The sequence below is a fragment of the Ranitomeya variabilis genome, chromosome 6 (assembly GCF_051348905.1).
Source record: "Ranitomeya variabilis isolate aRanVar5 chromosome 6, aRanVar5.hap1, whole genome shotgun sequence".
Lineage (NCBI taxonomy): Eukaryota > Metazoa > Chordata > Amphibia > Anura > Dendrobatidae > Ranitomeya > Ranitomeya variabilis.
Window position 1 is genome coordinate 133,019,431 of NC_135237.1, and position 23,396 is coordinate 133,042,826.

At 43.2% G+C, this 23,396-nt stretch overlaps 1 protein-coding gene across 1 annotated transcript in view; it reads left to right on the top strand.

The window, feature by feature from the left end:
- The window catches only part of LOC143781991 (collagen alpha-6(VI) chain-like), a 251,975-nt gene that overhangs the window by 112,739 nt on the left and 115,840 nt on the right, over positions 1-23,396 (top strand). Inside the window, exons 10-11 of the mRNA XM_077269012.1 lie at positions 17,251-17,820; positions 21,425-21,997. Of these exons, the coding sequence (XP_077125127.1) occupies positions 17,251-17,820; positions 21,425-21,997 (1,143 nt within the window). The remainder of the gene's footprint in view (positions 1-17,250; positions 17,821-21,424; positions 21,998-23,396) is intronic.

Sequence of the window (23,396 nt, forward strand, 5' to 3'; positions counted from 1 at the left end):
GACTTCTGATATATACTGTATATACTTACGTCAATCTACATTCATACATCTATCCATAATCCTGGGCCCTCCACCTACTGTACGTTTGAGACACCAATGGGAGCATTATTATTTATATACATATACTGTATATAGAAATCCAAAAAATGGAGGCAGCACCCCATTCTCAGTGAAAAAAAGGAGCTACTTTTATTAGCCCATCTTAGCAACGTTTCGGTTCATAAAGATGTGAACCTTCTTTATATATATATATACACATCTCCAACACTTCCCGTTACACTAAGCATGAACTTACTTATCATTACAGGTATCGTCCACTCCTCAAATAACCACTTCTCAATCACTATGTTCCCCCTTCATAAAAGTGGACAACCTCTTTAAGGTTAAGCTTTTTTGCCAGGGATGGGAAAGATTAAACTAAAAATTGGATAAATATGATAACAAAGTCTACAAGCAAATTACAAGTTACACTTTTGTCCAAAATGGCTGCTAAACCCGAACATGGCACAGGCAATGGACATGGCAAGGTGATAGGAAAACTGTAATATCACGGTCGCTAATATATTTGATGATAGCAGCAGCTCTAACACCACCAGTAGTGCTGGCAGCTACTGTCCTGGCAGCAGTAATACAAAGCACAAGTCACAATTAGCTGGGAGGAAGAGGAGGGCATAATGGAGATCCCTCATCTCAATCACAGGAGAACAATGTAGCATCAGCAATACAATCAATGGGAATCAACATTTTGTCAAGTACCTCCTTGATGGCCTCATTTTATCTCTTTACCCTGCTTCTGCCACAGCGTTTGCACTGTGATGCCAGCACAGACCTCCTGACTATCTACTGTGTTTCATAGTGCTTGACTACCAGAATGAGTTTCCCTCACATACCATGGGTGCTGGTGGAGGGGCAGTGACCAGTCCTGTCCATCAGCCTCCTCCAATAGAAAAGCAGCTTTCCCATGTGAAGTGTTTACTATTGGAGGATCCTGGTGGACAGTTCTAGTCATTGCTCCTCCACCAGCAGCCATTGAATGCCTCTTTACCTGAAGAATCCATCTTTGAGTTTGTTTCAACAGTTTAGCAGGAAGGTTTATAACTCCTTTTTCCCTCTTTTTCTGACAGCTGATTTATGACCACTAGGGTTGAGCGACTTTCATTTTTTTAAGATCGAGTAGGGTTTTGGGAAACCCGATTTTGTCCAGAGTCGAGTCGAGTGCAGTCGGCCGATTATCGCTAAAAGTCGGGGATCGACCGAAACACGAAACCCAATGCAAGTCAATGGGGAAGCATAGTCGGCAGTGAGTGGAGGCCAGGAAAACACCTACAGTGCCCATTTTAATGCCAAAAACATCCATTCTTGTTTCTGAAGCTTGTCAATCTTAATTAACTTTATAATAATAGTTGGGCATAGGGAATTGGGGGTCATTTGGCAAAAGTTGTGGGGGGAGTAGGGCCGGCTCAAGTTTTTCGTGGGCCCAGGAAATGCGGACTACGTCACGGCGGTGTTGCAGGGAAAGGTAATTATTTAAAAGTTGCAAGTGCTGTGATCCTGAGCAAGCAGGGGGGGGGCCCACTCGTTCGCATTGCCACTGGCACAGGGCCCCTCAAAGTACGGCGGTGTGTTTGCATGGCGGGGGCGCCTCCCACCAGCAGCGACACTTTTGCGTACTCTGAGGGGCCCTGTGCCAGTGACGTCGCCAACGAGTATGCCCCCCCACCTGATGAAGGAACCTGCACTTTCATCTGCACCTTCCTCTTTGTCCCTGTGTAAGGTGGTATAACATGCGGGAAGGGGAACCTTACTTTCAGCAGGGACAGATTCTGGCTGTGTAGAGTACAAGGGGAATGTAGTGGTCTCGGTCAATGTACCAGCAGACTCATTTAGCAGTGGCTGGGCAATGGGCAGGATGAGGAGGAAACAGATATAGGGCCAAAGAATAAAGTAGGCTACATGCAGTTCAAAATTGGTAACAGGACTAAACAGGCGGCATTGCTTTGTTCAGTGGAGTAGCAAACCCAAGAGCAGCAGACACTGTTTCAAGGGCCTAACCACACTAGTAGGCCAAATGCAGTTTAATATCTGATAGTATAGGGCGAAAGCCAGAATGTGGAAGCTCAGCTTTGTTCAGTTGAGGACAACACCAGGGAGGGGCAGACACCTTTAGTAGGCCGGAAAAGCCTATTGCATTTTTTAAAATGGTAATTTGGAGCAGAAGGTTGAAGCTCAGCTTTATTTAGTTGAGGGCAACACCAGGGAGGGGCAGAAGCCGTTAGTAGGCCCTAACCACCATTTTTTTTTTAAAACCACTTAATGAGAGCCGGAAGGTTGAAGCTCAGCTTTATTTAGTTGAGGACAACACCAGGGAGGGGCAGAAGCCGTTAGTAGGCCCTAACCACCATTTTTTTTTTTTAAAACCACATAATGAGAGCCGGAAGGTTGAAGCTCAGCTTTATTTAGTTGAGGACAACACCAGGGAGGGGCAGAAGCCGTTAGTAGGCCCTAACCACCTTTTTTTTTTTAAAACCACATAATGAGAGCCGGAAGGTTGAAGCTCAGCTTTATTTAGTTGAGGACAACACCAGGGAGGGGCAGAAGCCGTTAGTAGGCCCTAACCACCTTTTTTTTTTTTAAAACCACATAATGAGAGCCGGAAGGTTGAAGCTCAGCTTTATTTAGTTGAGGACAACACCAGGGAGGGGCAGAAGCCGTTAGTAGGCCCTAACCACCATTTTTTTTTTTTAAAACCACATAATGAGAGCCGGAAGGTTGAAGCTCAGCTTTATTTAGTTGAGGACAACACCAGGGAGGGGCAGAAGCCGTTAGTAGGCCCTAACCACCTTTTTTTTTTTTAAAACCACATAATGAGAGCCGGAAGGTTGAAGCTCAGCTTTATTTAGTTGAGGACAACACCAGGGAGGGGCAGAAGCCGTTAGTAGGCCCTAACCACCATTTTTTTTTTTAAAACCACATAATGAGAGCCGGAAGGTTGAAGCTCAGCTTTATTTAGTTGAGGACAACACCAGGGAGGGGCAGAAGCCGTTAGTAGGCCCTAACCACCTTTTTTTTTTTTAAAACCACATAATGAGAGCCGGAAGGTTGAAGCTCAGCTTTATTTAGTTGAGGACAACACCAGGGAGGGGCAGAAGCCGTTAGTAGGCCCTAACCACCTTTTTTTTTTTTAAAACCACATAATGAGAGCCGGAAGGTTGAAGCTCAGCTTTATTTAGTTGAGGACAACACCAGGGAGGGGCAGAAGCCGTTAGTAGGCCCTAACCACCTTTTTTTTTTTTAAAACCACATAATGAGAGCCGGAAGGTTGAAGCTCAGCTTTATTTAGTTGAGGACAACACCAGGGAGGGGCAGAAGCCGTTAGTAGGCCCTAACCACCTTTTTTTTTTTTAAAACCACATAATGAGAGCCGGAAGGTTGAAGCTCAGCTTTATTTAGTTGAGGACAACACCAGGGAGGGGCAGAAGCCGTTAGTAGGCCCTAACCACCTTTTTTTTTTTTAAAACCACATAATGAGAGCCGGAAGGTTGAAGCTCAGCTTTATTTAGTTGAGGACAACACCAGGGAGGGGCAGAAGCCGTTAGTAGGCCCTAACCACCATTTTTTTTTTTAAAACCACATAATGAGAGCCGGAAGGTTGAAGCTCAGCTTTATTTAGTTGAGGACAACACCAGGGAGGGGCAGAAGCCGTTAGTAGGCCCTAACCACCTTTTTTTTTTTTAAAACCACATAATGAGAGCCGGAAGGTTGAAGCTCAGCTTTATTTAGTTGAGGACAACACCAGGGAGGGGCAGAAGCCGTTAGTAGGCCCTAACCACCTTTTTTTTTTTTAAAACCACATAATGAGAGCCGGAAGGTTGAAGCTCAGCTTTATTTAGTTGAGGACAACACCAGGGAGGGGCAGAAGCCGTTAGTAGGCCCTAACCACCTTTTTTTTTTTTAAAACCACATAATGAGAGCCGGAAGGTTGAAGCTCAGCTTTATTTAGTTGAGGACAACACCAGGGAGGGGCAGAAGCCGTTAGTAGGCCCTAACCACCTTTTTTTTTTTTAAAACCACATAATGAGAGCCGGAAGGTTGAAGCTCAGCTTTATTTAGTTGAGGACAACACCAGGGAGGGGCAGAAGCCGTTAGTAGGCCCTAACCACCTTTTTTTTTTTTAAAACCACATAATGAGAGCCGGAAGGTTGAAGCTCAGCTTTATTTAGTTGAGGACAACACCAGGGAGGGGCAGAAGCCGTTAGTAGGCCCTAACCACCTTTTTTTTTTTTAAAACCACATAATGAGAGCCGGAAGGTTGAAGCTCAGCTTTATTTAGTTGAGGACAACACCAGGGAGGGGCAGAAGCCGTTAGTAGGCCCTAACCACCATTTTTTTTTTTAAAACCACATAATGAGAGCCGGAAGGTTGAAGCTCAGCTTTATTTAGTTGAGGACAACACCAGGGAGGGGCAGAAGCCGTTAGTAGGCCCTAACCACCTTTTTTTTTTTTAAAACCACATAATGAGAGCCGGAAGGTTGAAGCTCAGCTTTATTTAGTTGAGGACAACACCAGGGAGGGGCAGAAGCCGTTAGTAGGCCCTAACCACCATTTTTTTTTTTAAAACCACATAATGAGAGCCGGAAGGTTGAAGCTCAGCTTTATTTAGTTGAGGACAACACCAGGGAGGGGCAGAAGCCGTTAGTAGGCCCTAACCACCTTTTTTTTTTTTAAAACCACATAATGAGAGCCGGAAGGTTGAAGCTCAGCTTTATTTAGTTGAGGGCAACACCAGGGAGGGGCAGAAGCCGTTAGTAGGCCCTAACCAAAGTTGAAGGCCAAATGCAGTTTAATTTCTGATACTATAGGCCGAAAGCCAGAAGGTGGAAGTTCCGATTTAGACAGTGGAGCACAATTTGAATTAGGGACTGCAGACAGACTTAGTAGGCTGTCCCCTGTGGACCATGCATCCACCACATTAACCCATTGCGCCGTAATGGACACGTAATCTTCCGTGGCCATGCCTACAGGTCCATGCGTCTGTTGTCAGGTGCACCTTTGTACTCACAGATTGCCAGAGTGCATGGACAATGCGGTCTTCTACATGCTGGTGGAGGGTTGGGATGGCTTTTCTCGCAAAAGAAGTGTCGACTGGTTAGCTTGTAGCGTGGTACAGCGTAGTCCATCATGGCCTTATTAATAGTAAATAAAATATATAACTAGGCTCTATGAACTTTTAAATAGGTTCCAGGGGTACACGGGCAGCATTGGTGTGGTCAGTGGAGGAGTATTGCAAGTAGGGGCTGCAGACAGGCTATCAAAGGCCTAAAATAACAAACAGTAGGCAGTCATGGCAGTTTTACATCGGTTACATGGATACACAGGCAGGCACTCCAGGCAGCATTGTGGTCAGTGGAGGAGTATTGCAAGTAGGGGCCGCAGACAGGCTATCAAAGGCCTAAAATAACAAACAATAGGCTCATTGCAGTTTTACAGCGGTTACATGGATAGACGGGCAGGCAGCTTGGTGGTGGTGAGTGGAGGAGTATTTAAAGTAGGGACCGCAGACAGGCTTCAAAGGCCTAACATAAGAAAATGGGCTGGCTGTAGGCACTTTATAATTGGTTCCAGGGGTACACGGGCAGCAGTGGTCTGGTCAGTGGAGGAGTATTTAAAGTAGGGACCGCAGACAGGCTTCAAAGGCCTAACATAAGAAAATGGGCTGGCTGTAGGCACTTTATAATTGGTTCCAGGGGTACACGGGCAGCAGTGGTCTGGTCAGTGGAGGAGTATTTAAAGTAGGGACCGCAGACAGGCTTCAAAGGCCTAACATAAGAAAATGGGCTGGCTGTAGGCACTTTATAATTGGTTCCAGGGGTACACGGGCAGCAGTGGTCTGGTCAGTGGAGGAGTATTTAAAGTAGGGACCGCAGACAGGCTTCAAAGGCCTAACATAAGAAAATGGGCTGGCTGTAGGCACTTTATAATTGGTTCCAGGGGTACACGGGCAGCAGTGGTCTGGTCAGTGGAGGAGTATTTAAAGTAGGGACCGCAGACAGGCTATCAAAGGCCTAACATAAGAAAATGGGCTGGCTGTAGGCACTTTATAATTGGTTCCAGGGGTACACGGGCAGCAGTGGTCTGGTCAGTGGAGGAGTATTTAAAGTAGGGACCGCAGACAGGCTATCAAAGGCCTAACATAACAAACAATAGGCTCATGGCAGTTTCACAGCGGTTACATGGATACACGGGCAGGCAGCTTGGTGGTGAGTGGAGGAGTATTTAAAGTAGGGACCGCACACAGGCTATCAAAGGCCTAAAATAACAAACAATAGGCTCATGGCAGTTTCACAGCGGTTACATGGATACACGGGCAGGCAGCTTGGTGGTGAGTGGAGGAGTATTTAAAGTAGGGACCGCACACAGGCTATCAAAGGCCTAAAATAACAAACAATAGGCTCATGGCAGTTTCACAGCGGTTACATGGATACACGGGCAGGCAGCTTGGTGGTGGTGAGTGGAGGAGTATTTAAAGTAGGGACCGCAGACAGGCTTCAAAGGCCTAACATAAGAAAATGGGCTGGCTGTAGGCACTTTATAATTGGTTCCAGGGGTACACGGGCAGCAGTGGTCTGGTCAGTGGAGGAGTATTTAAAGTAGGGACCGCAGACAGGCTTCAAAGGCCTAACATAAGAAAATGGGCTGGCTGTAGGCACTTTATAATTGGTTCCAGGGGTACACGGGCAGCAGTGGTCTGGTCAGTGGAGGAGTATTTAAAGTAGGGACCGCAGACAGGCTATCAAAGGCCTAACATAACAAACAATAGGCTCATGGCAGTTTCACAGCGGTTACATGGATACACGGGCAGGCAGCTTGGTGGTGAGTGGAGGAGTATTTAAAGTAGGGACCGCACACAGGCTATCAAAGGCCTAAAATAACAAACAATAGGCTCATGGCAGTTTCACAGCGGTTACATGGATACACGGGCAGGCAGCTTGGTGGTGAGTGGAGGAGTATTTAAAGTAGGGACCGCACACAGGCTATCAAAGGCCTAAAATAACAAACAATAGGCTCATGGCAGTTTCACAGCGGTTACATGGATACACGGGCAGGCAGCTTGGTGGTGGTGAGTGGAGGAGTATTTAAAGTAGGGACCGCAGACAGGCTTCAAAGGCCTAACATAAGAAAATGGGCTGGCTGTAGGCACTTTATAATTGGTTCCAGGGGTACACGGGCAGCAGTGGTCTGGTCAGTGGAGGAGTATTTAAAGTAGGGACCGCAGACAGGCTATCAAAGGCCTAACATAACAAACAATAGGCTCATGATGGCAGTTTCACAGCGGTTACATGGATACACGGGCAGGCAGCTTGGTGGTGAGTGGAGGAGTATTTAAAGTAGGGACCGCAGACAGGCTATCAAAGGCCTAACATAAGAAAATGGGCTGGCTGTAGGCACTTTATAATTGGTTCCAGGGGTACACGGGCAGCAGTGGTCTGGTCAGTGGAGGAGTATTTAAAGTAGGGACCGCAGACAGGCTATCAAAGGCCTAACATAACAAACAATAGGCTCATGATGGCAGTTTCACAGCGGTTACATGGATACACGGGCAGGCAGCTTGGTGGTGAGTGGAGGAGTATTTAAAGTAGGGACCGCAGACAGGCTATCAAAGGCCTAAAATAACAAACAATAGGCTCATGGCAGTTTCACAGCGGTTACATGGATACACGGGCAGGCAGCTTGGTGGTGGTGAGTGGAGGAGTATTTAAAGTAGGGACCGCAGACAGGCTTCAAAGGCCTAACATAAGAAAATGGGCTGGCTGTAGGCACTTTATAATTGGTTCCAGGGGTACACGGGCAGCAGTGGTCTGGTCAGTGGAGGAGTATTTAAAGTAGGGACCGCAGACAGGCTATCAAAGGCCTAAAATAACAAACAATAGGCTCATGGCAGTTTTACAGCGGTTACATGGATACACAGGCAGCTTGGTGGTGAGTGGAGGAGTATTTAAAGTAGGGACCGCAGACAGGCTATCAAAGGCCTAAAATAACAAACAATAGGCTCATGGCAGTTTCACAGCGGTTACATGGATACACGGGCAGGCAGCTTGGTGGTGGTGAGTGGAGGAGTATTTAAAGTAGGGACCGCAGACAGGCTTCAAAGGCCTAACATAAGAAAATGGGCTGGCTGTAGGCACTTTATAATTGGTTCCAGGGGTACACGGGCAGCAGTGGTCTGGTCAGTGGAGGAGTATTTAAAGTAGGGACCGCAGACAGGCTATCAAAGGCCTAACATAACAAACAATAGGCTCATGGCAGTTTCACAGCGGTTACATGGATACACGGGCAGGCAGCTTGGTGGTCAGTGGAGGAGTATTTAAAGTAGGGACCGCAGACAGGCTATCAAAGGCCTAAAATAACAAACAATAGGCTCATGGCAGTTTTACAGCGGTTACATGGATACACAGGCAGCTTGGTGGTGAGTGGAGGAGTAGTGCAAGGAGTGTCTGTCCCAGTACTCCCAAAATATAAATAGATGTTAATGTCTCGCAAAACAACCAAAACAAAAAAAAAAGGTGGCATACTTAGGTACAGGGGTGGGCTCATCTACTGAGTTTCTGACATTGTAATTTGGCAGTAACTATTTAATGGTGCCAATATAGGACACAGACACAGACTACTTTAAGTTGCATCATAGATGTCTACAAATTTGTATTGTCAGTGCCAGACATTGAATGATGTCAGCGAATAGACTAAAGATTGGTGGAGCTGTGCGACATAATTTTGCACGTGGTAGAGCACATTTTGAGCTGGGGTAGGGGGGAACTCTCTTGAGGCCGGCGGGACCGCCCCAGGGCCCCTCATGTTACAACGGTGTGTCTGACGTTGGGTGCGCACCACCACCGCCAGAGACACTACATTGTACTATGAGGGACCCAGTAGCAATGCCGTCAACCAAAAGCGAGCACACCCACCTCTTCAGACAAACAGCAGTCTCACGGGTGCTTGCGCCAAGTCGCGATACCACGGCCCCGTGTGGGGAGTTTTGCCATTTAGGGAGGTGTAAACATGTCGTATGCTGTACAATCAGCTGCAGCAAATTAGACATTAGAAAAGTAATTCACAGGCAAGAGCTTTTCATAGGAAAGCTAGGTGTCGGCCGGGCAAGGTGGGGCAAAAGATTTCGAAATCCAGTTGTGGTTCATTTTAATGAATGTTAGATCGTCAACATTTTGGGTAGCCAGACGAGTCCTTTTTTCGGTTAATATTGAACCTGCAGCACTGAATACTCTTTCTGATAGGACACTTGCTGCCGGGCAAGCAAGCTCCTGCAATGCATATTCTGCCAATTCTGGCCAGGTGTCTAATTTGGAGGCCCAGTAATCAAATGGGAATGACGGTTGAGGGAGAACATCGATAAGGGATGAAAAATAGTTAGTAACCATACTGGACAAATGTTGTCTCCTGTCACTTTCAATTGATGCAGCAGTACCTGTCCTGTCTGCGGTCATAGCAAAATCACTCCACAACCTGGTCAGAAAACCCCTCTGTCCAACGCCACTTCTGATGTGTGCACCCCTAACACTCCTAGTCTGCTTCCCCCTGGAGCTTGTGTGAGAACGATCACGTGCGCTGTGTGCTGGGAATGCCTGAAGCAAACGGTCAACAAGAGTTGATTGTTTGGTTGCTAATATTAGTTCCAAGTTCTCATGTGGCATAATATTTTGCAATTTGCCTTTATAGCGTGGATCAAGGAGGCAGGCCAACCAGTAATCGTCATCGTTCATCATTTTCGTAATGCGTGTGTCCCTTTTTAGGATACGTAAGGCATAATCCGCCATGTGGGCCAAAGTTCCAGTTGTCAAATCTCCGGTTGTGATTGGTTGAGGGGCAGTTGCAGGCAAATCTACGTCACTTGTGTCCCTCAAAAAACCAGAACCCGGCCGTGACACGCAACCAATTTCCTGTGCCCCCGTGAAAGTTTCCGCATTAAAAATATACTCATCCCCATCATCCTCCTCGTCCTCCACCTCCTCTTCGCCCGCTACCTCGTCCTGTACACTGCCCTGACCAGACAATGGCTGACTGTCATCAAGGCTTCCCTCTTCCTCTGGTGCAGACGCCTGCTCCTTTATGTGCGTCAAACTTTGCATCAGCAGACGCATTAGGGGGATGCTCATGCTTATTACGGCGTTGTCTGCACTAACCAGCCGTGTGCATTCCTCAAAACACTGAAGGACTTGACACATGTCTTGTATCTTCGACCACTGCACACCTGACAACTCCATGTCTGCCATCCTACTGCCTGCCCGTGTATCCTCCCACAAATAAATAACAGCACGCCTCTGTTCGCACAGTCTCTGAAGCATGTGCAGTGTTGAGTTCCACCTTGTTGCAACGTCTATGATTAGGCGATGCTGGGGAAGGTTCAAAGACCGCTGATAGGTCTGCATACGGCTGGCGTGTACAGGCGAACGTCGGATATGTGAGCAAAGTGCACGCACTTTGAGGAGCAGGTCGGAGAACCCAGGATAAGTTTTCAATAAGCACTGCACCACCAGGTTTAAGGTGTGAGCCAGGCAAGGAATGTGTTTCAGTTGGGAAAGGGAGATGGCAGCCATGAAATTCCTTCCGTTATCACTCACTACCTTGCCTGCCTCAAGATCTACTGTGCCCAGCCACGACTGCGTTTCTTGTTGCAAGAACTCGGACAGAACTTCCGCGGTGTGTCTGTTGTCGCCCAAACACTTCATAGCCAATACAGCCTGCTGACGCTTGGCAGTAGCTGGCCCATAATGGGACAACTGGTGTGCAACAGTGTCATCTGCCGATGGAGTGGTTGGCCGACTGCGTTCTGTGGAAGAGCTGTAGCTTCTGCAGGAGGACGAGGAGGAGGAGGAGGGGGTGCGAACGCCTACAGCCAACTGTTTCCTAGACCGTGGGCTAGGCACAACTGTCCCTAAATTGATGTCGCCTGTGGACCCTGCATCCACCACATTCACCCAGTGTGCCGTGATGGACACATAACGTCCCTGGCCATGCCTACTGGTCCATGCATCTGTAGTCAGGTGCACCTTTGTACTCACAGATTGCCTAAGTGCATGGACGATGCGCTGTTTAACATGCTGGTGCAGGGCTGGGATGGCTTTTCTGGAAAAAAAGTGTCGACTAGGTAGCTCGTATCGTGGTTCAGCGTACTCCATCAGGGCTTTAAAAGCTTCGCTTTCAACTAAACGGTAGGGCATCATCTCTAACGAGATTAGTCTAGCTATGTGGGCGTTAAAACCCTGTGTACGCGGATGCGAGGATAAGTACTTCCTTTTTCTAACCAGAGTCTCATGTAGGGTGAGCTGGACTGGAGAGCAGGAGATCGTGGAACTTTCGGGTGTGCCGGTGTACATGGCAGACTGAGAGACGGTTGGAGACGGTATTGTTTCCGCCGGTGCCCTAGATGCAATATTTCCTCCTACTAAACTGGTGATTCCCTGACCCTGACTGCTTTTGGCTGGCAAAGAAACCTGCACAGATACTGCCGGTGGTGCGGAAAATGGTGGCCTTACAGTGACGGAAGGGATGTTGCGTTGCTGACTAGCTTCATTGGCCGAGGGTGCTACAACCTTAAGGGACGTTTGGTAGTTAGTCCAGGCTTGAAAATGCATGGTGGTTAAGTGTCTATGCATGCAACTAGTATTTAGACTTTTCAGATTCTGACCTCTGCTTAAGCTAGTTGAACATTTTTGACAGATGACTTTGCGCTGATCAGTTGGATGTTGTTTAAAAAAATGCCAGACTGCACTCTTCCTAGACTCGGATCCCTTTTCAGGGATTGCAGACTGAGCTTTAACCGGATGGCCACGCTGTCCTCCAACAGGTTTTGGCTTTGACACGCGTTTTGGGCCAGATACGGGCCCGGCAGATGGAACCTGTTGCGATGTTGATGCCTGCTGCGGCCCCTCCTCCACCTCCGCTTCTGAACTACTGCCGCCTGCACCCTGTTCCCCCAATGGCTGCCAATCGGGGTCAATAACTGGGTCATCTATTACCTCCTCTTCGAGCTCGTGTGCAACTTCGTCTGTGTCACTGTGTCGGTCGGTGGTATAGCGTTCGTGGCGGGGCAACATAGTCTCATCAGGGTCTGATTGTGGATCTGTACCCTGAGAGGGCAATGTGGTGGTCTGAGTCAAAGGAGCAGCATAGTACTCTGGCTGTGGCTGTGCATCAGTGCACTCCATGTCAGAATCTACTTGTAATGGGCATGGCCTGTTAAATGTTTCACTTTCTAAGCCAGGGACGGTAGGTGTAAAGAGCTCCATGGAGTGACCCGTTGTGTCGCCTGCTGCATCCTTCTCTCTTGTTGTAGTTTTTGCTGAGGAGGACAAGGAAGCGACTTGTCCCTGACCGTGAACATCCACAAGCGACGCGCTGCTTTTACATTTACCAGTTTCGGAAGAGGAGGCAAAAGAGCTAGAGGCTGAGTCTGCAATGTAAGCCAAAACTTGCTGTTGCTGCTCAGCCTTTAAAAGCGGTTTTCCTACTCCCAGAAAAGAGAGCGTTCGAGGCCTTGTGTAGCCTGACGACGAAACTGGCTCCACAGCTCCAGACTTAGGTGGAATATTTTTATCCCCACGACCACCTGATGCTCCACTACCACTACCATCATTACCAGCTGACAATGAACGCCCACGACGACCTCTTGCACCAGACTTCCTCATTGTTTAAAAATCGTAACCAAACTAACTTTATTTGTTGCTGTCAAACAACTTACACGGTGAGCTATAACTTCAGTATGATTTCAATATCCCTTAACAGGTTGGTGAGACCACAAGGAAAATCAGGCACAATGTTACACACTCTGTTTTCTGTGACACCAAATCACAGAGATGACACACACGCAGGACTGTCACTCAAGCACTAATGTCAATATTAATCTCCCACCTAATTTATTTTTTTTTTTTTCTCTGTGAGACTTTAGAAACCAAATAATATTTAAAAAAAAAACAAAAAAACAAGGCTTTCTATGGCCCACTGAATGAGAGATGGCACGCACAGGAGTGGCACACAAGCCCTGACTGAGGCCAATATTTTTCTCCCACTGATTGATGTAGTGTTTTTGTGTTGAGGTTGATTTTAAAACACAAATGAAGGAAAAAAATAAAAAGGCTTTCTATGGCCCACAATTAGAGAGAGAGGTGGCACACCCAGGAGTCAAGACTGGCACACAAGCTGAAATGGCAATATTACTCTCCCACTGTTTTTTTATGTATTTTTTTTTTATTTTCAGGGAGACTTTAGAAACCAAATAATATTTAAAAAAAAACAAAAAAACAAGGCTTTCTATGGCCCACTGAATGAGAGGGACAGAGGTGGCACACCCAGGAGTCAAGACTGGCACACAAGCTGAAATGGCAATATTACTCTCCCACTGTTTTTTTATGTATTTTTTTTTTTTATTTTCAGGGAGACTTTAGAAACCAAATAATATTAAAAAAACCAAAAAATAAATAGGCTTTCTATGGCCCACTGAATGAAAGGGAGAGAGGTGGCACACCCAGGAGTCAAGACTGGCACACAAGCTGAAAGGGCAATATTACTCTCCCACTGTTTTTTTATGTATTTTTTTTTTTTATTTTCAGGGAGACTTTAGAAACCAAATAATATTAAAAAAACCAAAAAATAAATAGGCTTTCTATGGCCCACAATTAGAGAGAGAGGTGGCACACCCAGGAGTCAAGACTGGCACACAAGCTGAAATGGCAATATTACTCTCCCACTGTTTTTTTATGTTTTTTTTTTTTATTTTCAGGGAGACTTTAGAAACCAAATAATATTAAAAAAAAACAAAAAAACAAGGCTTTCTATGGCCCACTGAATGAGAGGGAGAGAGGTGGCACACCCAGGAGTCAAGACTGGCACACAAGCTGAAATGGCAATATTACTCTCCCACTGTTTTTTTATGTATTTTTTTTTTTTATTTTCAGGGAGACTTTAGAAACCAAATAATATTAAAAAAACCAAAAAATAAATAGGCTTTCTATGGCCCACTGAATGAAAGGGAGAGAGGTGGCACACCCAGGAGTCAAGACTGGCACACAAGCTGAAAGGGCAATATTACTCTCCCACTGTTTTTTTATGTATTTTTTTTTTTTATTTTCAGGGAGACTTTAGAAACCAAATAATATTAAAAAAACCAAAAAATAAATAGGCTTTCTATGGCCCACAATTAGAGAGAGAGGTGGCACACCCAGGAGTCAAGACTGGCACACAAGCTGAAATGGCAATATTACTCTCCCACTGTTTTTTTATGTTTTTTTTTTTTATTTTCAGGGAGACTTTAGAAACCAAATAATATTAAAAAAAAAACAAAAAAACAAGGCTTTCTATGGCCCACTGAATGAGAGGGACAGAGGTGGCACACCCAGGAGTCAAGACTGGCACACAAGCTGAAATGGCAATATTACTCTCCCACTGTTTTTTTATGTATTTTTTTTTTTTATTTTCAGGGAGACTTTAGAAACCAAATAATATTAAAAAAACCAAAAAATAAATAGGCTTTCTATGGCCCACTGAATGAAAGGGAGAGAGGTGGCACACCCAGGAGTCAAGACTGGCACACAAGCTGAAAGGGCAATATTACTCTCCCACTGTTTTTTTATGTTTTTTTTTTTTTTTTCAGGGAGACTTTAGAAACCAAATAATATTAAAAAAAAAAAAAAAAAAAAAAATAGGCTTGCTATAGCCCACTGAATGAGAGATAGCACACACAGCAGTGGCACACAAGCCCTGACTGAGGCCAATATTTTTCTCCCACTGATTGATGTAGTGTTTTTGTGTTGAGGTAGATTTTAGAACACAAATCACGGAAAAAATAAATAGGCTTTCTATGGCCCACTGAATGAAAGGGAGAGAGGTGGCACACCCAGGAGTCAAGACTGGCACACAAGCTGAAAGGGCAATATTACTCTCCCACTGTTTTTTTATGTATTTTTTGTTTTTTCAGGGAGACTTTAGAAACCCAATAATATTTAAAAAAAAAAATAAATAGGCTTTCTATGGCCCACTGAATGAGAGGGAGAGAGGTGGCACACCCAGGAGTCAAGACTGGCACACAAGCTGAAAGGGCAATATTATTCTCCCACTGTTTTTTTAGGTTTTTTTTTTTTTTTTCAGGGAGAATTAGAAACCAAATAATATTAAAAAAAAAAAAAAAAAATAGGCTTGCTATAGCCCACTGAATGAGAGATAGCACACACAGCAGTGGCACACAAGCCCTGACTGAGGCCAATATTTTTCTCCCACTGATTGATGTACTGTTTTTGTGTTGAGGTAGATTTTAGAACACAAATCACGGAAAAAATAAATAGGCTTTCTATGGCCCACTCAGTGAGAGATGGCACACACAGGGATGGCACTGTAGCAGAAATGCCAATCTTAATCTCCCACAAAAAAAAAAAAACAAAAAAAAAAAAAAAACTGTCCTACAATTACTATCTCCCTGCAGTAATGTAAGCCAGGTATGGCAGGCAGCAATAGGAGTGGACTGATGCACAAATTAAATAAAAAGTGTGGAAAAACAGAAAAGATAGCTGTGCAGAAAGGAAGGAACAAGAGGATATGTGCTTTGAAAAAAGCAGTTGGTTTCCACAGTGGCGTACACACAGCAATACAGCTATCACGGAGCCTTCTAGGGCAGCCCAATGAGCTACAGCGCTGAGGGGAAAAAAAAAAAAAAATAGCTTCCACAGTCCCTGCACACCGAAGGTGGTGTTGGACAGTGGAAATCGCTGCAGCACAAGCGGTTTGGTGGTTAGTGGACCCTGCCTAACGCTCTCCCTGCTTCTGATGAAGCGGCAGCAACCTGTCCCTAAGCTCAGATCAGCAGCAGTAAGATGGCGGTCGGCGGGAACGCCCCTTTATAGCCCCTGTGACGCCGCAGACAGCAAGCCAATCACTGCAATGCCCTTCTCTAAGATGGTGGGGACCAGGATCTATGTCATCACGCTGCCCACACTCTGCGTTCACCTTCATTGGCTGAGAAATGGCGCTTTTCGCGTCATTGAAACGCGACTTTGGCGCGAAAGTCGCGTACCGCATGGCCGACAAGCACAGGGGTCGGATCGGGTTTCATGAGACGCCGACTTAGCCAAAAGTCGGCGACTTTTGAAAATGATCGACCCGTTTCGCTCAACCCTAATGACCACAGATCACATTAAAGTTGAGTGTGCAAACATAAAGCACGTAAAACCCAAATGGTGCAACATTTTTAATCAGACGCAATAGCAAAAATTATTTTTACACCAAAATACAAGTAAATCCAAGTAAAATAAAATATTTTATATTTATTTTTAAAAGTATATTAGAATACATGTTTTTGCAGCTCTTGAGCTCGGTTGTATTGCAACAACATTGCAATTCAAGAAGAGGACCCTGCAGATGTGTCAGGTATGATCACACACAGCTCTGCAGTGAAATCAGGAGAGCAGAGAGCGGCCATTACACATCACACTGGGAACTTCTCCTTATGTTTATGATAAGTCCTGGGGGCAGATGCTTCTGCAGATCAGTGTCCGGCCCATAGCCCTGAACAGCTCATTTACATATAAGAAAAATGTAGATTTCTCTGGAAAAAGACATCGGATAACAGATATTAAGGTATCATTTTATTCAGCTTCCTATGACCTGCATGTCCATATAAAAGGATTAGGAGGGTTCATCCTACTGACAGATTCCTTTTAATCCTCAATATCTACAGTTTTAAGCATTCCTTAAAAACGCCTCATCTCAGTTATGTAACTATTCCCATTTTGCTCTTACGACATTTTTTTTCTCCAAATCTGTCCCTTATAGAATCTGTTTGCACACCCTCCATGCACTCAACAGCCCTCTGTATCTGCGCTATACAAATATTGGCCGGTTACCGTTTCATGCAGCATTATTTGAATATCCTATTTATTATATTTCTGGATGGACCATACAATATAAGCATATTTTACCATTCATCTTTCCTGTTACCCCTATTTCCTCACAGATTGTAAGCTTGCGAGCAGAGCACTTCTCTTGGTATCTGTTGTATTATGTGTAACTTTGTAATGTTTTTATTGTCTGTACAAGTCCCCTCTGATATGTAAAGTGCTGCGGAATATGTTTTTGCTATATAAATAAAAATTATTATTATGTAGAAGATAACACTCAATTATGTTTTTACATTATTTTGAATTTATTTTATTTTTATATTTACATTGCCTGCTTTCTTTTTTATATTTACAGAATGTGCAAAAATACAAGTTGCAGATATTGTTTTTGTTATGGATTCATCTGGGAGCATAAGTATAGATCAATATAACACAATGAAAAAATTTATAACATCATTTGTGGATAAATCAGTTGTTGGGCCAAATAATGTTCAATTTGCAGCGCTTAAATATTCAAATGATCCTCATAAGTTATTTTACCTTAATGAGCACCACAGTAAACAAGAAATCATCAAGCATATTCAGGATGATCCACTGATAACAGGAGACACTTATACTGCTAAGGCCTTTGATTTTTCAAAAGCATTCTTTAGAGAAAAGCAAGGCAGCCGCCAACATAAAGGAGTCCCTCAGTATCTTATCGTTATAACTGATGGTGAATCTCATGATCGTGATAAACTTAATGAAAGCTCGAAATACCTACAAGATGCTGGGATTATTATATATGCCATTGGAGTAGCTCAGGCGCAAACGGAAGAGCTAAAGACAATGGCAGGAACCAAGGGAAAATGGTTCTTTGTTGAGGACTTTGATGGACTAAGCGATATTTTTAAGAATATATCAGATGCTGCATGTGAACGAACAGGTGAGTCATATTCTTAGATATCTCTCACATTCTTATATATTCTGTAATAGAATAATAGTAATCAAGTTGATAAAAGCAGGTCACATTCTTTATCACAGTTTACGGTAGTCCTAATTTGTGTCTTATCTCCTGCCACTTTAAAAGTACACATGCATAATTTGCAAAGCATGTTGGCTCGGTGGTTAGTTGTTTGTATGGTTTGTGGTTTCTGGGGTTATTATATCATTGAGTGACTATTCTGAGAATAGGCCATCAATATCTGATTGGGGGAAGGCTTTGCTCTCCGGCACACCCGACTATTAACTGAATGAATGGGTTGTGATGTATTGTTTACAAGGTAAAGTGCCGTACATTCAATTGTCGATGTTCTCCTTAAGGTACCGTCACACTAAGCGACGCTGCAGCGATACAGACAACGATGCTGATCGCTGCAGCGTCGCTGTGTGGTCGCTGGAGAGCTGTCACACAGACCGCTCTCCAGCGACCAACGATGCCGAGGTCCCCGGGTAACCAGGGTAAACATCGGGTTACTAAGCGCAGGGCCGCGCTTAGTAACCCGATGTTTACCCTGGTTACCAGCGTAAAATGTAAAAAAAACAAACAGTACATACTTACATTCGCGTCCCCCGCCGTCCACTTCCTGCACTGACTGAGCGCCGGCCCTAACAGCAGAGCGGTGACGTCACCGCTGTGCTGTGCTTTCACTTTCACTTTACGGCGCTCAGTCAGTGTGGGAAGCGGACGCCGGGGGACGCGAAGGTGAGTATGTAGTTTGTTTTTTTACATTTTAAACTGGTAATCAGGGTAAACATCGGGTTACTAAGAGCGGCCCTGCGCTTAGTAACCCGATGTTTACCCTGGTTACCAGTGTAAAACATCGCTGGTATCGTTGCTTTTGGTGTCAAACACGACGATACACGCCGGTCTGACGACCAAATAAAGTTCTGAACTTTGTTCAACGACCAGCGATATCACAGCAGGATCCTGATCGCTGCTGCGTGTCAAACTAAATGATATCGCTAGCCAGGACGCTGCAACGTCACGGATCGCTAGCGATATCGTTTAGTGTGACGGTACCTTTAGTGGAGCACACAATAGCTCTGTTCTATTCAATTTTATTCAATTTTATTAGAACTGCAATATAAGGCAAATCCATAACCAAATGTGTGGTGATGTTCTTGATTGGAGAATGTTTTTTCCATTCATCTGACGGGCATTGGTGCTGGAAGTCAGACCCCACAATTAACTATTAATGATCTATTCTATGAATTTATCACTAGTATTATAGTCTTTGGAAATCATCTTGAATACTAGAAATATATTTACTTTGATCTAAGGCTAATTGAAGAATTTTATCATTTTAGTACATATTAGTTTAAAAAAAAATGTAAAAATTCACTATACATTTTTCTAAAATATTACATTAATTTTATAAAAAAAAAAATAAAGAAATTACTGCCTGACTGCTCTAAACAACACTTTGAACTACCTTTAGGCCAAGCACAGACAGCCATATTTCACAACTCATATATGGATCACAAAGCACGGACTGGAAGTGGGTCTCCTAAACTGAACTCATATATGAGGCTATAAGTTTGGCTTGGGGGACAGTCCATGCATTGCTGTCCATATAACAATTAGTGTGAAAACATTTCTATAGTTTCACACATTAATGCTAAACCTTTTTATAAATTGAACCGTATCATGCAGATGAAGTGGTAATCAGAAGAAGACAATTAACGGTCAAATAAAAGTCTTCTTAGATATGAAATATATAAACCGAAAAGAAGATGGACACCAAAAAGCTAAGAATAATACTTTTATTAAGGAATCATTAAAACAATACATAAATACACAAATAAATATATAGATGAAAACGATGCAATAGAAAAAAGAAAAGGCAACAATAGTGCCACGTACGTACTGACAAGCTAACCAGTAGTAAAGTTGGTATATGATTGTCCCACACAGATATACAGAGCGTGCAAAAATTAGCTTAATAAGCTTTAAATATTAGTGGTGACTGAGCCAACTAAACATATAATAAATATATATTGCATATAATAGCAAACTGACGCTAGGCAGATGCGGGAAGGGACTGAGCGTGCAAAGACGATAAGGTATAAATAAGTAAAGTGCCTACAACAAAAAAATAATTGGGCAGAAAAACACTATACACCCATGCTACCTTTAGTACAACAGTGCACATATGTGGGAAAGTCCCAAAGGCATGGTAGATAAGACAGTATAGTACTTACTAAATGTCAGATGCACACACAGATTCCCCCCGCAACCGTACGTGGAAAGGAAGAGCCCCGACGCGCGTTTCGCAAGTTGCTGCAAAAAAATTATTTTTTTGTTGTAGGCACTTTACTTATTTATACCTTATCGTCTTTGCACGCTCAGTCCCTTCCCGCATCTGCCTAGCGTCAGTTTGCTATTATATGCAATATATATTTATTATATGTTTAGTTGGCTCAGTCACCACTAATATTTAAAGCTTATTAAGCTAATTTTTGCACGCTCTGTATATCTGTGTGGGACAATCATATACCAACTTTACTACTGGTTAGCTTGTCAGTACGTACGTGGCACTATTGTTGCCTTTTCTTTTTTCTATTGCATCGTTTTCATCTATATATTTATTTGTGTATTTATGTATTGTTTTAATGATTCCTTAATAAAAGTATTATTCTTAGCTTTTTGGTGTCCATCTTCTTTTCGGTTTATATGATACTATGTGATGGCAGAGCATCTACTCTGAGCGCCCCTGCTATAGGTATACTGTTCTTAGATATGAAAAAGGTCTTGAAATTTGAAGCCTGAAAAAAATCCTAATACTCATGGACTCTAACCAAAATGAGAACCATTTTATGTAATTGAACTTGTGTTAAAATGGTAGACATTTCTGTCAATAAAATACTTAAAATTACTTATATACTAATTGGAAATAACACAAAAATTGCGCCTTATTTTATGAGCTAGGCTGAAAACAAATGTAATTTATGAGAGGAAATAATAGAAACTTACTATAAAGTGTTGCATTAATATTTTTTACAGTAGCAAAAAGTAAAAAAAAAATGCTGTATAAATAGTGTGTAAATTCTCACAATGGAAGCATCATACTAACAATTTTATGTGGTTAAAGGGTAGAAACTTTTGGCATCGCACTAAGAAAATGCTCCTTTTTTAAGTAATCGTGAACAGAAATTGTCCAGTAATCTGTGACCATTGGCCAGAATGTACTTAGTTTTTTCCAAAAAAAAAGCTAAAATGTGAAATAGTGACAAAAAATGATTGAGTAGGCAGAAATTTACATTTTAGGAGCCTGCCAATTGTATTCAATATGATTAATGCTACGTAAGTCAAGTTATGTCTGTTCTTCAAAAAGCAGAAGGCTGAAATATGTCAACAGTAATGCCAAAAACTGATATGAAATAGAGATCATTTGGTTTCAATTATTACTGCTGAAGGTTTTTGAAATAGTCATGACACTTATTATGCTAGTTTCTATATTAAAACATTTGATATGTGTTTTGTATTTAATTCTTATTTGTTTTATTCCGAATTCATTCATTTTTTTATCATGATGACATTTTTGCAGAATGCGAAAGAACAGAGGCAGACATAAGTTTTCTAATCGATGGATCCAATAGTATTTCATACACAGACTTTATAGAAATGAAAAAATTCATGGTTTCTGTAATTGAGGATTTTGACATCGGTCCGGGCAAAGTTCATGTAGGTGTTGCTCAATACAGCGATTTGTTCAGAACAGAGTTTCAACTGAAAAGATATTTGGATAAAGAACTTTTGAAGGAAAAAGTTAACGAGATTGACAAACTTGGTGGATCCACCCTTATTGGAGAGGCTCTGACAAAAACAGATTCAGCGTTACTGAGTCAAACAGCGAATAGTCGTATTAATGAAGGTGTACAGCAGATATTACTTGTGGTAACAGATGGCGACTCATACGATAAAGTTGCAGAACCTGCAGAAGCTCTCAGAAGGAAAGGTGTTTACACCTATGCTGTGGGAGTGGGACAGGTATCTGAAACACAGCTTCTTCAGATTGCTGGATCTGCAAGCTCAAGATTTTCTGTTGACAATTTTGATGAATTAAAAAATATTAAAAAGAGATTTGTCAGAGATATATGCAAAGAGCGAACATCTAACAGTGAGTACTATCTCATCTCTTCTATAGCTTTACAGTGTTCCATTTGAAATGATAAAATGTATAATTATATTGTAATTTGATATCTACAATTTACATATTTATTTTGAAATGGACTTGTGTAGAAAAAGAATCAACATTAATGGTTGTAAGGCCTACAGGGCTTCGTAAACTCGACATCCCATAAAGTGCCATTTTGCTATAGGTAGACGATCTACTGAAAGTATTGTGCAAGATTAAGATTTAAATAACGTTTATATTTTGAAGCAAATATGCATCTAGCCAAGAGGCAGGTATCTTTGGAGATGTTATAATCCAAGGAAATTGGCTAGCTAAGTTTGTGTAAATGTCAAATGAACATTCCCCCTTCCTCCATCCATAATCCTGCTCACCTTTCTGCCTCAGCGTCAATGATTGGGTGCAGACAGACTTCCATATTACTCGCCCGAGGATCACTGAGCATGACAGCTGCATAGAAATACATGTGGTCACACTCAGGTCAAGAGAGCAGACAGCCAGTCTGAGCAATTGCAATATGATCCTTGGGCATACGGCAGTCTGATTGAATCACTGACACCGGCAGAGCGGTGGACGGGATTATGGGTGGAGGAAGTGGTGAATACTCATTTTCCATTAACATACGCTTGATTTGTTGGCACAAGACAATACATTTTCCAGGGCTTACAGCAAGATAACTGGGTAACATACAACAATAAAAGTTACATATCCTGAAAGGGCTGCCCAAGCCCTGTTTCAGTATACTCTTAGCAGCATGCACAAAAATGACCTGACACATTCTCATTAAAAGTTAGCAATCTGATTCAATGTGAATCGAATTTGTGTTGAAGTTCTGGAAATTCTCTAGACCTGACAAATTTGACAATTTACGTTTTGATTCAAAGCACAAAAATTCCAATACCATTTTATACAATATTTGTAAGGGTGATGTCACACTGCGCTTTGCTCTATGTTCATTGGTCCCTTCTAGGCTTACATCCGAACCACCCACAAAACGAGATTCGGGCATATGGGCTGACAGGGCTATTGACATTAATGGTGCAGACTGAGTCACCATGTGCTTTGTTGTGCATCAATCCTCCAATGGGCATATACGCCTGAAAATGTTGCATGACAGAGCGTACGTTAACTCTGTCAGCAGAAAAAAAATAGTCAAAAGCCTGACTCGCGAATATGTCAAAATTTCAGTTTTCGGGGAGTTCAGACATAAGCCCTGAGAGTACCAACAAACATGGCAAAGAACACAATGTGAAATAGACCTTCTAGCAAAAAAAAAGGCTCACATTACCATAATCGAAGTGGCTGGGTGCACTTCCCCTCATTGTCTTGTAGCAATCACATTACATGGTATAGTTAAAGGAGTTGTCCAGTCCAAATCGATAAA